The sequence below is a fragment of the Falco cherrug genome, chromosome 4 (genome assembly GCF_023634085.1).
Source record: "Falco cherrug isolate bFalChe1 chromosome 4, bFalChe1.pri, whole genome shotgun sequence".
Taxonomy (NCBI): Eukaryota; Metazoa; Chordata; class Aves; order Falconiformes; family Falconidae; genus Falco; species Falco cherrug.
In genome coordinates, this window is record NC_073700.1 from 76,139,322 (window position 1) to 76,157,563 (window position 18,242).

At 36.9% G+C, this 18,242-nt stretch overlaps 1 protein-coding gene across 5 annotated transcripts in view; it reads left to right on the forward strand.

Moving 5' to 3' along the window:
• The window catches only part of ANKIB1 (ankyrin repeat and IBR domain containing 1), a 92,226-nt gene extending 74,839 nt beyond the window's left edge, over positions 1-17,387 (forward strand). For 2 of the 5 annotated variants that reach the window (XM_055706762.1, XM_055706763.1), the window contains exons 10-20: positions 875-963; positions 1,975-2,105; positions 5,856-5,990; positions 6,546-6,632; positions 6,725-6,791; positions 7,196-7,341; positions 8,000-8,178; positions 8,717-8,768; positions 12,002-12,113; positions 13,662-13,795; positions 14,141-17,387. In XM_055706762.1, coding sequence (XP_055562737.1) covers positions 875-963; positions 1,975-2,105; positions 5,856-5,990; positions 6,546-6,632; positions 6,725-6,791; positions 7,196-7,341; positions 8,000-8,178; positions 8,717-8,768; positions 12,002-12,113; positions 13,662-13,795; positions 14,141-14,893 — 1,885 coding nt within the window. In that variant the 3' untranslated portion in view covers positions 14,894-17,387. The remainder of the gene's footprint in view (positions 1-874; positions 964-1,974; positions 2,106-5,855; positions 5,991-6,545; positions 6,633-6,724; positions 6,792-7,195; positions 7,342-7,999; positions 8,179-8,716; positions 8,769-12,001; positions 12,114-13,661; positions 13,796-14,140) is intronic. The other 3 variants (XM_055706765.1, XM_055706764.1, XM_055706766.1) reach the window with 3 other exon arrangements.
• Positions 17,388-18,242: the final 855 nt, after the last annotated feature.

Here is an 18,242-nt window from a genome sequence, read left to right on the forward strand (position 1 = left end):
ACCTTTTCTTCCTTCTTGCATTTCTGCTTAAGATGTGGACAGAAGTGATCAGAACAGTACTGATGTAGCTTCTGAATCTGTGCTGCAGAGAGCAGTTCACCATTGAATCTGCAGAAAACTTCCATATGCTCTGACGCAGCCGGTGCCCATGTGAAATATACTCCCTCTGAATTGTTTTGTCTGAGGCTATTTGCTGTCATTCCAATAAAAAATGGAGTCATTACAAATCCAGAGTCCATATTGACACATCTACACCAAAGTACCATCTGGAAGCTATATATCTGCCACTGCATGCTAGTGATTGCCATCCTTAATGCTAGTAGTAACTTCAAGAGAAGCTCAAGGGACTCATTTCTCCACTGTGTGCACATATCTAAGTTAAAGCCTCCGTTTAAGAGGCTCTGGTGGAAAGGGTAAACATCCATAAATACTTAATGCTGGTGTTGAAGGACTTGGAACTTGTTCTAGATTAAAAGCTTGAGGCTACTTAAAGATTAATTATTACAACTGAATAGATGCAAGTAGTTCTACATAAAATGCATTTCAGCTATAGCAAACTACCTACTTTTGGATAATCTCTTTATTCTGGTTTACCTTTATCACAGAAACTAGCACTTTTTGTGCTATAGTACCCATAAAAATCTCTTTTTCTTTTCCTGTCTCATTTCACTCTGTTAATCTTAATAATGGTCATCTATGCTTGCGAGCAAGTAGTCTAAGAGTATTTTAAAGTAATGTTAATTGGATGTCTTTTTATCTTCCTGACTTTTGAGTATGTCTTCATACGTTTCCATGGGGTTTAGCTTGAACCAATTTTAACTTTAATTCTAAATCTCTAAATTAGAAGTAATTGTGTATATACCGTCATTTTCAGGGAATGTCTTGGTGAAGCACATGAACCTTGTGACTGCCAAACCTGGAAGGACTGGCTGCAGAAAATATCTGAAATGAAACCAGAAGAACGTAAGAGTCATGCCGGGGGATGGGTGGGGATTAATATTTTTTTGCTATTGTTTTTATCTTTTGGGTTTATAGGGATTTTTTTAGTTGCATTAGGTAAGAACTCTACATTAGTTAAAAAATGGGGTACGAGGGGAAGAAAACTGAACCCCTAAATGGGGGGCTGCTTCACACTTCAACAGCCTATTAGGCAGCTCGGTGGTAGATTGTAAACCATTCCTCCCCATAAACCTGCTTGTGGTTCAGTCAGGGCATACAAAACTCTTTTTCCCTTCCTCTTACAGCTTTGTTTCATTAATCAATTGATTTATTCCTGAATATGGCTTCATTTGTCCTCGGCAATTTTTGTAGCCCAGTCTGCACTTCTGTTTCGGTTGTGTTCCATGCAGTTTGTGTGCTTTAAAACTAATTCAAGCCAACAGGTGAGAATGATTGTAAGGTTGAGGGTGAATTGCAAGGGAGTTGTGGGGAATGGCTTAATGATAAATAATATTTACTGAAAAAAACTAATAAAGGTTGGGTTTACACAGGACAGACATTTTCTTGGTAAGCATTTAAAAAAGATTAAAGATTAGCAGTAATTTGAATAAATACTAACTTAACTTGGTTACCACAGTTCAGAGCCTTTCCATAATATGTTATAAATACTCTGGAAAGCATAGAAAAATTTATAAAGAGGCAAAATACACAATACTTTGTCAAACTATGACAATTTTTCTCATGTATGTATTTGCTCATTTATAAACTATAAATGTCCTATAGATATATATAAAAAAAATTGTATAGAAATATGTGTGGAAATATACAGAAATAGTATGTGTAATACATATAAATTAGAAAATTTATATATATTTGTAGATGTGAGAAATATATATAGTGAGTAATAACAATATTCTGTCAAGAAACAGGTAAACATATGTCTTTCCTAATTTGATTTTCACCAAAGATTACACAAGTACAATTTCAACTTCTCTGTTTCTGCATGCTCCATATCCTCCTGTCACCCTCAAAAAGTTGTGGGAGTGAGTGAGGCATATGAAGATGCTGCCAACTGCCTGTGGTTGCTAACGAACTCCAAACCATGCGCCAACTGCAAATCTCCAATTCAGAAGAATGAGGGCTGCAACCACATGCAATGTGCAAAGGTAAGAAAGACCCTTCATATATTTTGTTGTGAAGCCCATCCTTCAGATCGTGTGTCATGTACACATTTTAGGAGCACAGATAAAGAAAATGTGTAATATTTGCTGTTTGGCTGGCAGATGAACACTGTAACAATCAAATGTCTTAAACACCGAAGAATTACTGGCAATACAGTATGAAACTTGAGGAAACAGAAATAATTTGATAATTTAATCATCATTAATAATGTAGAAGAGAAAGAACATTCTTAGTTGGCATAAGATGAAAGTTTTGAGGAATGGTAAGCTTTAATGAAGGTTTTGCCTTACTACATATTTCTTTTGTATTATTTTTCTAACATAGCAACAAAACAGAGTAGTTTAAATAGAAAACTGTAAACAGGAATTAATCAGTAGATTAATGAAAAGACAGCAAAGAGTAATTCCAAAAGAAACTCTTTGGTGACAGCATCCAAGAAATTAGTCATGAGCTTGCACTGTGTCACCGAAATAGAAAAAAATGTTTTGCCATGAGTTCAGTATCATTTGAGAATTCCTTTTCTCTCAAATTAGTTAAAAGCAGCATATTTAGAATACTATTTATATCAGAAATATCTTCTATAACTACAGCTAATACCTCTTTGAGGCGGCATCATTGAAAATAAGAAAGCACTCACTACATAGTCTAATAAAAAGCTAAGAGATTTAGAAAGTAATTCCCTTTATTTTTCTGGAAATATGTTAGTCTCTCTGCATTGCTATGCAGATCTGATTTTCTTTATATTACAATCACATAGTGTCTCTCTTTCTATGATACAAATTGAAGGTTGGGCCTTTTTTGTGTATGCCTTTCTTTGGTTTTGTCTGTGGCAGCAGAGAACAGATTCTCCTCCACTTTGGTTTATGGCAAGTTTGCCGTTGGTTTTTTTGTTGGTTTTTTTTTTTTTAGCTTGAATTATTTTAAAAGAGCTCATCAGTTTCATAGTACTAAAAACTGTGAAAGGTATGTTGCAGCTTTTGCCACTGAGCTCATCTCAGTTGAACAGAAGTAGGGCTGCAGGCTGAAGAAGACTTTGGCCATTAAACACTGCTGAACATAGATAATTTAATTCAGTACCGTTCTGAGGCACTGGCTGACACCCACCGTTCTCTTTTCCTCTTTGATGCTGTACCTTATAAACAGCTTCAGGTGTCCTTAAAACAGTCAGATTCCTTTTGTGGTGGAGCAATTTTGCAAACTGAAGCTGCCTTCCCTCAGCCTAGTGAGGAAGGAAAGGAAGGGTATCCTCAAGCTCATTGCAGAGCTCAGACACAGGTATAGTGGTCACCTCACTTGTCTCTTCCTCTGAAGTGACCGTCTGTGGTGGAGCTTCTGCCTTTGCTGCAGTAAGGTCTGCTCAAGCCTACTACATGATAAGCTACGACTGCCTCATAGCAGCTAGCATGTACCTTGGTGTAAAGGGGGATACTCTTTATTCATAAAATCACATTTCTGTACTTATATCTTACAGGTTTATGAGCCCAGTTTCTAAGGAGATAAGTGTTAGGCAGACCTGCTTTCTCACTCCCCTACCTGTAGTAGTTTTTTAACCTCCTGGGTACTTTGAACCAGACATGAAGGAGCAGAGAGGGTTCACAGATCTTGTGGTTTAACCCCAGCTGGCAGCAAAGAGCCGCTTGCTCACTCCCCCATGTGGGATGGGGGAGAGAATCAGAAGAGTAAACATGAGAAAACTCGTGGGTTGAGATAAAGACAGTTTAATAACTAAAGCAAAAGCTGCACAAGCAAAACAAATGCTGAGCCGACGCCGTATGGTATGGGATATCCCTTTGCTCAGCTGGGGTCACCTGTCCCGGCCGTGTCCCCTCCCAGCCCCTGTGCCCCCCCAGCCCACCCGCTGGTGGGGTGGGGTGAGGAGCAGAGAAGCCCCCAGCTCTGTGTGAGCACTGTTCAGCAGGGACTAGAGCATCCCTGGTATTATCAACCCTGTTTCCAGCACAAATCCAAAACATGGCCATATACTAGCTACTATGGAGAAAATTAATTCTTTCCCAGCCAAAACCAGCACAACAGACACTAAATTACTGCAAGTTTCCTGGAACTTGTTAGCTGTATGGTGCAGAGACTTAAATTTGTACTGCCACCAAGAGAGAGGCAGAAACACTTACTCAGCAGTTACCTGCTCAGCAATTACTTTTTCTGCTTGTCTCAGACAGTGGCCAGGCAGCAGACGTGAAGCCCTGGCAGTGCTGCTGCATGGCTAGGTGATCAGAAAGGCACAAAATGCAGAGCTCAGGGGGCTGGGAGATGTGTAGAAACAAATGATGTAGTCTTGAATGTTTAATGGGACTAAGGTATTTGAATTAGGATCTGGGAACACTGGGTGAATCTTGGGGTTTTGAGGACGCTTTTGGAGATATGAGAGATTAGAAGGAATATATAGTGGAGTGGTCATGGAGGGGAGATAGTTTGGGAGAGATGAGATTATTGCAGTAGGAGCATATACACATAAATTAATAGGAAGTCAAGCTTTATGAGTTCTGTTGCTTGTGAAACAAGTTGTTTCATACTGGGTTTTGAATATTTTGTAATTTTTTTTTCTAATAATGAGTATGAGTAGTTTTGAATGATAGGCAAATGATGCAGTGATACACACTTAACACTTCTGTAGACAGTCGTTTTCATACTTCATTCTCTGCACTCATCTTACAGCTTCAAAAAGTTTAAGAACAAGAGGGTGCAGCACAATAACAAGACAATAACAATGACAAGACAATAACACCCTAGTCTGCATTGCTTTTTAGGAGAAAATCGGCACTACTGGTGACATGAAATAACGTACAATGCAATAATTAGATTTCATTTCTTCCTGTAATATATCTAATGGATTGTATAAAACAACTACAGATAAACACATCTGGTATGGACATTCCTGGAAAGGTTAAACTTATGAAAGACAGAAAAAATATGACTTAATTTATCAAATTCTAATAATATTAATGGATTCATATTAATTAATGTAAATTTTTCCTTCATTTTTTCAGGATTTTTCTTTGCTTATCTGTAAAATAGGTAAAATAAACACAATTCACCAAGTCATAAAGTCTTTTGCCCATCCATCTGCAAATAGCTGCAATTATTTTGAAATAAACTAGCTGAGAAATCAGTGCTGAGTTGAGAAGTTTGATCTCTGACACAGAGAAGCCTGGATAAGTCAGATCTTGTAAGGTGTTGCCTATTTTGAAAGCCCTCTACTGAGTCAATGCAGAAGAGGCTTACCTTGACACAACCATTCTTCAAAGTTTTTGTCCTGGTTTCTTCTCTCTTGCTTTAGTAGTTGTTATTAATACTTCGCATCAGGAATACCACATCACAGAAATACCAGTAATCACATTTTTGTAAGTGATATTAGGAAAAGAATCAGTCTTTCTCATGAACAGTTTCTGTGTGGCTTAAAAAATGGGATTTTTTTAAAAAAACGATAACAAATCAGGCTTGAACAGCTGTATTTATAATTTGATTTACTTCATCCACTTAAAACTTAACATGTAGATGCAACACAGTCTTGTGATCTAAGGAACAAAAATTATGACTGACATGGTTTGATAACTGAGATGATCTGTAGTAGGTAAAATAGGAAGGAGGCTCCTTAAAAGCAGACTCAGAATGATGTTAATTCAGTTGTTCATGGAGGAATAATGATGCATAAGTTAGAACCTACAATGTTACCAACTTTTTTTCTTTTTTCCCCCTTGTTCCTTTTTTTTATCAAGTGCAAATATGACTTTTGCTGGATATGCTTAGAAGAATGGAAGAAGCACAGCTCTTCCACTGGTGGCTACTACAGATGCACTCGCTATGAGGTTATTCAGCATGTAGAGGAACAGTCCAAGGAGATGACAGTAGAGGTAATGAATGTGTTTGAAAAATAGCGCTAAGGCTGCAGTTTTCTGTTTAGGATTAGTTTCCTCAAAATTCTTCCAAACCCAAGTTCTAAATGTATCTTAAATATATCAAAGAGACAGAAAGAAAACACTGCTTTTCTTTTTTTATAGAAACATAAGATTTGGTTCTGCTTTTGGCTTTGGCAACAACCACTGGTGATTTACCCAAGTTACTTTACTTTTCTGTGCCACGGTTCCCTTTTGTGAAATGGGCATGCTGGTACTGCTGTTAGCTGCTGTGCACTACAGGAGACATGCCTTAATTTTGGCATTTGGACAGTCTGTTTAAATAGCATGCACAGACAATCTATCAACGCTCTGGCTATGGTATTTGCAGACTTGCAAATTTCAAAAATTAAATTTGTCTCTTTACTTATATGGCACTCATCAGCATTGTGTACAATACTTCATGTATAGTGGGAATAGAAAGATTTGGTTATGTAATTATCTCTAACGATTATTTCTAAATTAAATCGTAAGATTTATCTTGGTTTCTTTTGTTTCCCTATTGTTTTCCAGGCTGAAAAGAAGCATAGAAGATTTCAAGAGCTTGATAGGTTTATGCACTATTACACAAGATTTAAGAACCATGAACTTAGCTACCAGGTATTGGTCAAGCCATTTTAATGACTTCTTTTTCTATTTTATTAATCAAAACATAATTATCTTACTGTATTTTATTTAATTTCTTTTTCTAGTTAGAACAGCGCCTTCTAAAAACAGCCAAAGAAAAGATGGAGCAGTTGAGCAGAGCTCTCAGTGGAAGTAAGTGTTTGCTGTGATCTATGAATTTGATTTAAAATCAAATCATCTCTGTTACGGTTAAACCCTTTTTTTTTTTTTCTGGACAGATCTCACATCAGTCTGCTGTGTGATGTGATCCCTCCAGTACTGGAATTCATAAGCAGTGGCTGAAAGCTAAATGTACATTATATCTTAAGTATTCCAAAGACTCAAGAAGAAAATAGCATTAGTAAGGCAGAAGCTAATATTCTGTGCTTACTTCTTCAGTAGGAACACTGTGCAGTCATTGAGAATCTGCTGCTGTTTACTTGCAAAATACTTAACTGACATACATATGAATTTTATTTTTGAGGAAAACTCATACGCTAAAAGAAATGCTGACATCACCAGGAAAATATTTTCATAATGCTTGTTTCCTCTTACAGCTGAGGGAGGCTGTCCTGATACCACATTCATTGAAGATGCAGTGCAAGAGCTTCTAAAAACTCGCCGCATTCTTAAGTGTTCTTATCCATATGGATTCTTTTTGGAGCCTAAAAGCACAAAGAAGGAAATATTTGAACTTATGCAGGTAATACATGCGTATATTTTGCTTTTCTAATGTTACTTTTTTTTTTTTTTTAATACTATTACCAGTGTCTTTTTGTCATTTTTGTAGTGTAAAACTGATCTACTGATTTTGTATTTGTAACCAAGTTTGGAAAATTAGCCCACTTCTATTACTCTGTGACACAGTAGCTTTTAGTTCAATTTTTAAAAACAACGCTTTGCTGCAAGGGGAAAGAGATAAGGACAGGTGGCGGGGGAAAGGAAGAACATCATTTCCTGTTCATCTGCTTTCTGAGGGTAACATTTTAGTTACAGTCTTCATCTCCTCTAGCTCTTCTTGTCTTTACCTACTCATGTGTCTGACAAGTGGGTGGGGGCAAAACTGGGGGTGTACCTGGGTGGCAGTGGCATCAGTGGCAGGGGCTGCCACCTCCTTTCCTTTCCTTCAGGGCCTCCGAAGATGTTCAGTATTTGTGAGTGCAGGGAAGCCGTGCTCCAGGCTGGAGGACAGCATTTAGGTTGGTAAAAGGGTAGGCTAGAGGACAAACATTTTGGGTTATTTTGGTATTTCAAATGGTATTTTCAGGAAAATAGAGATAATTCTGCTCAGTATTTATGGTGTAGAGCTCTCCCTTGTTTGCATTTCACTGTAAAATTACGTTACTTATTAACTATTGCAGACAGACCTAGAAATGGTCACTGAAGACCTTGCACAGAAAGTGAACAGGCCTTACCTTCGGACTCCTCGCCATAAAATCATCCGGGCAGCTTGTCTTGTGCAGCAGAAGCGGCAGGAGTTCCTGGCCTCTGTGGCCCGTGGCGTGGCTCCCGCCGACTCGCCAGAAGCACCCAGGCGCAGGTAACCCAACCAAAATTCTGGGCAGGTCAAATGATAGCTGCCAAAGCGCGTGAAGCTGCTGCCATTGCTGGAACGTGAGGTACAGTGGAGCTGATCAGCGTGGTGGCTGGAAATCACCGGGCAGTAATATTTTCTTGGACATTTGATCCTCGTGGAATTCCAGCTTTGCACTGAGGAAAAACATACTTGAGCATCACTGCTCTGTATGTTGTAACCTAAATTGCTACCCCATCTGTGCTGTATTAAGGAGTAGATGTCATGGCTTCCATTTCTCTTTTTGCCTTCAAGATTGTCACTAAATATCTGGTACGCTTCAAAAATCTTTAAGTATTTGCTAAAAATATCAGGCAGTTCTGGAATAGTCAACAATTTAATTGTATGGTTGTCTAAATTAATTTCAAGGTAAGAATTGAAGTAGAAGACTTGTTTAGAGTTACAGTTGCACTAGGGTTTAGATATTGATAGGTTTTGAAGCGCTGGAGGTTGTTCATACTTGTGCTACTTCCTAAACTTTATGATGTATCTCTTCATTTTATAGCTTTGCTGGTGGAACATGGGATTGGGAGTATTTAGGATTTGCATCCCCTGAGGTAAACTATTTCTTTTTAATTTTTTTAACTTAGTTCTGCATATTCTAGAAACAAAGGTATGATCGCAATCTGCATGAAGAGCTTCCGTATTTTGATTCAAAGCATTTCAAGTTGGTTTAAGCTTACTGTTTTGTTTCTTCCACAATAGAAGGAAATATATTAATCACTAATTGTGCAATGCCTCTAATATGGATATAGTTATTTTAAGGTGGCATTAGACAAGCTGAGTTGTATTCATCATTTTCCAAGTAGATAACCAGTTTTATAATTGTATATAAACTGGTGTCTGTGTGCTGGGGAACCTTAAAGTAACAAATATATGAAATTGTATAGATTACTTTCGAACGCAACATCAGTTCAGCACATCTTGACAAAAAGTCTAAGAAATTTCCATCCTCCTGTAATAACAAAAACATAACAGGCATATGCCTAAATATTGTTAACTACTTGAAATGTTTCTTTTTACTTTTATTTATTGAAGCAGGATGGAAATTACATACTTAAATGAGATGAGCTTCTGCTACTTAACCAAGAATGAAAATTATAGTTTTTAAAGTTAATATTCCGTTATCTTTATATATAGGAAAGAGTAAATAATTTTTGAGACTCTGCACTAAAATAATGAGAAGGTTCCTATAAAGCTTTCCTTTATCATCTTAATTTTTATTCAATATTTTGAGAACATTAGATTAAAGCATTCAGTTGGGAAGGAAACTTCATTTCAACATTTCCTTGGTGCTGTTTTCTTTCTAGCTACTCATTTTAAAGCATCCTGGAAAACTCCATGTACTCTTTCTATATATTTCCTTTGCTATTGTTGTTGGTGAGCATCACACTGGTGAGAAAATAGCTTCTTGCTTCTCTACAAAAGATCAACTTGCTTCTCCTGTCTAGTTCCTTTAGTCTTTGCTTTTGAAATAATTCCACATTTGATAATGTCAAACTCACTGTGATGTTACTGTATCATCAGTGGAACTGGTTATGAGAAAAAGCTGATAAGCAATATGTTGATAAGCTGTTTAGCAGTAGGTGCCATTGCAGTCATGCTTAGGTGATTGCTTATGAGCTTTTATGATTTGCCTAAATGTGATGCTGTGTGATGCAAGTTGGTTTCTTTGCTACATAGCTGTCAAGGATACTTGCAACCACCTATCCTAAAGGAATTGTGTTGAATTAAGAGCAGTCATCTTTGTTTTAGTGAGTTTCACTAAGGGTTTTTTTTACATAGAGCTGTACTTTTACTGACAAGTAGTAGAATTACTGTGTATACCAGATGATTACAGAAAACAAAATCTTACTGGTTTTAGCAAGGAACACTGCTTACTGTAGACCATTATGTGAAACTATGATGTTCCTACCCAACAAAATTAAAACTTCTTTTGCTCACATGTATTTGTTGCTCCAAGTAATCAGAAATAAATTTTTATCAGGAGTAATTAAGATGTCTTTCTAAGGGTTAAAAAGCAACCAAAACTTAAGTGGCTGTTGGTAAAAATACTTTTTTACTGCAAAGAGATGAGAGATAAGATCTGATATGATTAATAAATCTTAGTGTTCAGTGATTGCTTCCCATTATTCCTTGTCTGATTCACAGTAATACATATTTTATAAGTAATTCAGTTGTACTGTTCCATATCAAGTTTTTATTTTCATTTTTCAAACCAGATTTTGGTTTGGGGCGCTACCATTTAGGAAATCCCTGAGCTCCCTAGGAGCTGGAAGAATATTTTAAAGCAGAATCACTTCATGTTTGTCCTGGTTTTTATGCTGTCTCATAGGCTAACAAGCATATGCTACTAACGCTGTTGAAGACAGATCATTGGCCTAAATACAGCTTTTGTCAAGTACAGCTATTTTCCTGTTCTTACAGTTTTCTTACACAGATAAAAATCTGCCCACAATGATGATTTTGTGATCTTTTTTTTTTTTTTTTTGCCTTGCATCTGTCATTATGACTAAGAACCTGGTCTGAAACTGTTCAGGGAAAGACAATATACCATCATAATATCATCAAAATTAAGTAGTAAGGTTATTGTGTAAGAGAAATTACACTTCTGGATTTAAGTTTTAGATACTTCAGATGTTGAGAGATTCTAGGATGAAAAGTTAATGTAAGAAAGGAAAGCTAATGGTAGGTAGTTATCCTTCCCAGTTCATTCGGCCAAATGAAGCTTTTGGATTACAGATTTCTCAGCTTGGGGCTCAGGGAAATAAACAGCAATAATCTTTTCTGAAGAGAAGAGCTCGTACCTGCGTGTATATTTTTATTGCCTTGTGTAAATGAATAACTGAAATTAACGAAAGATCTTATCTACCCAGTCAAGTTCAGTGTCATCTGTACTAACCAAAAAACGTTATCTGGAAATTTGCCTTCAAAGCAAAAAATCAGTCTCTTATTAATAGGAAAGACATGGAAATCAAAGCATTTATTTCCAAGTATTAAGATAATTAACTTTTGGGATGTTAGCTTCATGTGGTCAAAAATGAGTCTTTTCCATAAACGTTATATAAACAGTCTTCAGTAAATTCATATAACATGAGAAAGTACAGGCTGCAGGAGTTAAAATCTGTGTGGTATGGCTCATTAACCGCTCAAGTTAAGCAAAAAATAAAGGAGATTTGTAATTCATGGAATAAAAATCCATCAAAACCTGTTCAGTCGAAGAATATCAGCTGTGGCTTAAGAAGTTTCTGAGGCATAGCAAAGTGTCCTGGAGGCTGGGAAAAGCGTAACAAGTCCCAATGTATGTTTGCCAGCTTTCTATGGTCTTCCAGAGGTTATTTTATACTGGCAGTTGCTGGTACAGGGACTCTGAGTTAGTCTGTTGGTCTAATTCAGATTAATTATTTTTATGTTCTAAAATCACTAGGTATATATTTATTAAACAGTGTGTGTGTGTGTGTATATAAAGTTTGGCATCAAAGCTTTTAAACAAAAATATATACTTGGAATTCTTTAAAAAGGGAGATTGCAAGTATTAAAATGTCAGTAATATGTCAAGTATTTTTATTTGCTAATTCATTATTTTATAGGTTTAGGCTTACCTTGGAATTTTTTTTATTATTTATGTTAAGCATTGCATGATATAACTTGCAATTTATTTTTCTGAAAACAGGTGATTTTATAATGTACATATAAAATCACACATTTTTTTATAAAAATGTGGTGCTTGTTACATCAGAAAAATATTTCTGCATGCTGCCCTGTATTTTGTAACCTTTGGTTTATGCAGGAATATGCTGAATTTCAGTATCGGAGGAGGCACAGACAGCGCCGACGTGGAGACATGCACAGTCTGCTGAGTAATACTCCGGATCCTGATGACCCCAGTGAGAGTACATTAGGTATGTTCTGCCTGGTGCTAGGTTTTTTCTTTTCCTGCTTCAGAAATTGCTAGTAGTGACCACAGTGTGTGTTCTTCTGTGGACACACTTCAAAGAAGTTTCATATACATTGCTGTATTTTCCAGGATACATCATAAAGGGTTATTTTTGTATGTGATCTTACAAGGGTTGCTGAGTTCATTATGGCTGCTCCTCTTTTTAAAGAGAAATACATTGATCTTCCCACGAACAGCTCCTCAGCTACTTAGGGCAGGTTTGCTTTTCTGAAGAAATTCTGAAGGGCGCATACTTCATATGACAGTCTTACCCATATAGCAGCTCTTTTATGCCAATTGAAAGGAGACCAGTTCTGCATAAAGAGTTGGAAGAGGGTTCCCCTGCTACATGGCCTGCTGACAGGTGGTCATAATGCTGTATTCCAAAACACTGCAGAGGAACTCCTGTATTGGCAAAGACAGCCAAGAAACAAGTCGCCATGGGCTATGGCTTCCACCGTGCTGCTTTTCTAAGCAGTGCTACGGCTGGTAGCACCGTACCTTAAGGTCACTGTAACTTGGCTGTCTGGGCTGTTCTGCCAGGACCTTTGCAACAGTACAAATATAGCTCAAACCCAAATCATCCCGTGACACTGTTTCTTCAGTGCTACCAGTTGTGTGCTCGGTGGCTAAGCCACGCTGCAGAAACTCTAATTGCTGTGTCTCATGAACTTAGGTCCTATACATAGCTTGTCCTCTAAAAACAAAAAAATCCTTTCCTGAGGAGAAATAAGCAAATGCGTTCTTTATTTTAGAAACTGTAAAAAGAATTTTGGTGAGCTTTGGTCCTTCCCTATTACACATATAAAATGCAAACCCATCTTGTTAGTTTGAGGACTAGAATTTGACTGAACAGTTGGATATTGTAGTGATGACCAGTGCATGCTGTTTGTCTGCCCTTACTTCATTTTGAGTTTTGAAATGGAAAATTGAGTTTTCCATTTTATTTTTATTATGGAGCAATTTTTCTAGAAACAGCATTTTACTACTTTCCTTTTTTTTGTTGGTTGTTTTAAGAAAACAACAATGTCAATAATTGCTGAGGTATACACTGATGACTCCACTCCTAATTGTGGAGCAATGTTATGGTAAAAATTAATGTAATGTCAGCATTACAGCTGAGTTGTTGTAAATGCATCCTGTATCGTGTCCATGTGCAGTATTTTTCAGGACTTTCCATAAATCATGTATGTGCCTTAGAAGCACTTTGCCCCTCCTGCCAAAGGGCTCATGCTCCTGATGGCGTACCCCATCCTTTCGAAGAGAAGAAGGGTATCGAGAGCAGAAAGGCACAAATGAGCCAGGCAGTCACTCCTGAAACAGTGGGCCTGGTGTTTTGCCACTGCGTAAGAGTTGGTGTGGAAGGTTCTGGATTATTTCATTCTGAATGAATAAAGGAGTAAAATTGCACAGCTGGAATCCAAAAGGAAGGAAGAGATTCTCTGACTAAATAATAGTGGAGAAGGCTTCCTCACTGGCTCTTCAACTGTTTTTGTTTCAATTGTCCAAACAGACACTCAGGAAGGTGGCAGTAGTAGAAGACATGGCACATCCATGGTGAGTTCAGCTTCTATGGGTATTCTGCACAGCTCTTCACTTCATGACTATACCCCTGTCAGTCGCTCTGAAAACCAGGATTCTCTTCAGGTATCTCTCCTGATCTGTTTTCCATACTCTCTGCTTGCTTGGCTTCCACTGGTCTGCTTTTCTGTGTCATTTTGTCTCTCTCCAAATCTTAATTCTTCCGTGAGAAAGGGAGAATTTAGGACAACAGATTATACATTCACACCGGTAAGAACTGTTTAAGCAATTGCTAGTGGTAACAGTATCACCTTTTAAATTCTGTTAACTGTGTCAGTAAAAATTGATTCTGATAAATGGCACATAGGGATAATGAATTAATTTCAGATTTGAGCCCAAATTACTTTTCATCCAAAATATGTAACAAGATGAAAGTTTTATTCTGAAAGCAACCTTTATGTATTTCCACAGGCTCTGAGTTCTTTGGATGAAGATGACCCAAACATCCTGCTAGCCATTCAGTTATCATTACAGGAATCTGGCTTGGCCATAGATGAAGAAACTAGAGACTTTCTAAATAATGAGGCATCTTTAGGAGCAATAGGTACCTCTTTACCTACAAGATTGGACTCTGCTCCCATAAGTATAGATAATCCCAGAGGCGCGTTGAGCAGCTCTGAGCTGTTAGAACTTGGTGACAGCCTGATGAGACTAGGTGCAGGCAATGATCCCTTTGCAGCTGATCGTCTTCATTCACACCCCTGCAGTGATACAAGAAGTGGATTATATTCAACATCTAGTGATGCTGATTCCAGCAGTCAAGATCCCAATACCAATGAAAATCTCCTTGGAAATATTATGGCCTGGTTTCATGACATGAACCCACAGAGTATTGCTCTGATCCCCTCAACAAGTACAGAAACAGATGAGGAGTCACAGCAACCCAGTACTGAAGATGGGTCAGCAGGGCAACCAAACCTTATAGACAGAGGGCTGGAGCCTCAGGAAGAGCATGCACTGTTTGAGGATGCACTCAAAAACGAAGGCAGAGGAACGCAAACAGAGGAAAGCACTTCTGAAGAAAACATTATTCCAGGTGAAATGGTATCACAAAGTGGTGATAACCACAGGGGAGTAACAAGCACCCTAGATACTTCAGGAGATACTTCAAGTCAGACTCCTCAAACCTCAAGTGAATGGATTGAACATGTGCATCTGGTATGAATAAAAACTAAATCTGGAGTAAGTGAGTGGCAGTGACAGATGGTACAGTATGTGGAGTAAGCATTATGGAGGCTTTGATCCACATAATTGCAGCTCAGTTGTAACCACTGACATAACAACAGATATTTAGGAGTTCTCTTGAATTGTAGTTCTTTATAATAATGTGAACCTTTCAAGGAATATCCTTTGCATTTAATTAGGTAGTACTTGCCTTTTTGCTCTCAAGAAAAAGGAATAAGTAGGTTGTGTTCCACATTCCTAATACAATGCAGCATCTGTTTAGCCTTAGGTTGATGATCCTTAACTTGAAAGTATGGATTAAAGGCTTACACTGATTATTTTGGTTGGTTTTCCTAAGAAATAGTTTATTCCATTTTTTAGAACTCATTCTTTCACCAAAGTAACATTTAGCAGTTCATTTGCATTTTGTTTTTGTTTTCCGTATCTTTTCCTTACTCACTTCTCATTTTTGTTAGCAGTGTGAACAGAGGTATTTAATGCTTCTCTTTAGTACTGCTCCAGGAACACGTTTTAGGGGATATTCTTTCCCATTAAAATCAAAGACTTTTTCATGTCTATTTACAGTCCAAATGTGCCAAACTGTGAATAGTTAGCTGGCAGTAGCCTAACAAAACAGTGCAGTGTTACTCTATCAAACTAATCCCACAATTCTTAGCAATGATGAAACCACTGGGTAGCATTGCTTCTCTAAATTTAACTGGCATGTGTTGCCATGGTGACTGCATTTAATTAAATGTAGCCTGTATCTTAAGTTAATAAAACCTAATGCTGCTGTTAAACAGTTATTTTAAATATTAAAATACAGTGAGTTAGCAACAGCTGTGCTGTATTTTAAGAGACACTTTAACGGAAGTGCAATCATAGTTATTTGTTTTCATAATTCTACAAAGCATTCTATGCACTAATAGTGCAATTACTTCTAATGATAACATTTTATAAAAATACAGGAATACAGAATTTTCATATATTAGCCAGTCCCACACTTAAAGTTCAGATAACACATTCTGCTCAACATGTTATGGTGCCTTTGCCTAACCCAACTGGATAGTTGCCACAGTTAAACAAGTAATTAAAATTCAGTGTCTGTTCTGGAGTAACTATGCTATTAATTGCAAAGACCTCCATAAAACCACCCATGGCCTTGCCTTTACAGTAAATAACTAAATGTTCAGTCAGTGTTTTTGCATAAACAAAACACTGCTAGGTATTTGTTCAATTGCACAATATTCATTTGCTGTGTGATTACTGTTTAGTGTAAAAAAAAAAAAAAACAAAAAAAAACAAAAAAAAAACCAAACAAAAAACAAAACAAAACAAAAAAACCCCCACAAAACCCCCTTTTCCTAGTTGTTGTACCGTGAAAAAAAAATACCGGTTTTAGATTTGCTTAAAAGCATCAATCTACAGTTAGTGAGATACAATGGTACAGTATGTAATTACAACTAGAGTAAATTGTTCAAATGGCTGTTTTAATTACATATAATCAAAACTTGTCATAACACAAGCAAATTACATACACTCCATTTTAAGTTTTGCTTAACTGTTACCAGAGATTTGTTGATATGATATAAAGTTTATTACTACTGAGTGTGTATAGGCAAGTGTCATGATAGCAAAGTTTATGTATTGATTACTGTGAGTTCAAGTGAGTGTTTTGGTAACTAATTCATGCAAATCCAGCTTTTGAACCTTGCAGTCACAAGGTTCATATTAGTAAAAAAAACGAAGTAAGAATATTTTACCCTTACCCCATAAAAACCTTGTTCATTTTGCAAGCATCTTTAGAGACAACGGAATAGAATAGTCTGAACTCATTTTCCAACTCTTCCTCTAGCCACCCTACTCCTGACATAGTCATCATGAACCTTTGGACATCTTTGAAAAATACCTATTTAAAATTGTTCTGTGGTATGAAATCCTTCAACTAAAACAGTTCTTCATGAACTGTCATCATGAATTGGTCTGAAAGTTGTTTAACTGGCATAGCTTCCTTGAATTGTAATTTCTGAATAGAAAGATTCTCACAAAAAGATTGTGTATTGCGTTGAGATGTCTTGCAAAGTTACAGTAAGATATGTAAGAGTGCTCTCTGTGAAGATAGTGAAGTTTGTGGGTTCTGGTTTTTTGTAATTTGGTTAGGTTGTGCAGTATATCCATTGTTCCCGTGTTACTCTTACAAGCATGAAATTAGCCTATTAAATTTGTATTTTCTTGGTACTTATTTTAACACCATAGTCATTGACTTTACAATTCAAAAATAAAGTTTGGCAAGACTATTTTGTAAACCTGTTAATTTTATAATGTAAAAAAATTACTCTAACCTTGAATTGTTATTTGCACTTTCATAGTCTATACTTGATACATTCCCACTTTATATACAAGTAGGATACTACAACCATGTAGATGTTTGGCCAAATGAATGCTGTTAATAATATGTAAAATTCTTTGATTAAACATTTATTACTTAAACTAATTACGTTCTGTTTCATTACATTTTAGACTTACTGTAGCAGATTTTTAAGACTGATGACAGACATTTTTAGGATATGTTCAGTCCTGTGCCAGATTAGCTGGGGACCATATAGTAAGTTGAATGTTTTGATGTGTAAAAATAAGGTACTTATTAAGCTTTGAAAACAAAATCTAAAATAGACAATCCTATCTTAATTGCTACTCCATACTGTGCACTTGTTTTTTTGCAGGGAGTATTGTCATTACAAATAGTGGTGTTAAAGAGAGTAGGGGGACTAATTTTTGAGGAAGATCCTGTTAATTAATGTTACTTAAGTGCCACTTAATACTGAGTCTCCATTGTTACCAGGAAATTCCAGACTGCCTACTGCCTCTGTGATGTTAACAGGCACTAAACTAATCTATTCATTGTTACAGTAATTTAATTAGCTTCCTCCAACAAGCATGCCAAGATGCTGGAGAGCTCCTAAAACCCGATCTAGAAAGTTGGATTAGTCACTGTAAGGCACTTGCCATCACCTGCTGCTGTGATGTCACTGCATATGCTGCAATTAGCAAGCGCTGAGCTTTACTGAGAGCATGAGTACCACAGGAGAGATTTTGGGGTTTATGGAAGCTAGAACATACTAATAGATAGACAAATTTAAAACATATTTTCTGAGGTGTTTAAAATCACAACATGCTTCAGAATCGGACATCCCCACAGCCCAGTTTCAGAGACCTGTTTATCGTTGATTTCACCATTACCATCTCTTCTCTCCCAGCACAACAAGGCTGTAATACTCATAGAGGCTGGGAAGAATGGAGGAAGCCAAACGTGGATGTAATAACTACTTTTTTTACTAAAAATTGTGTA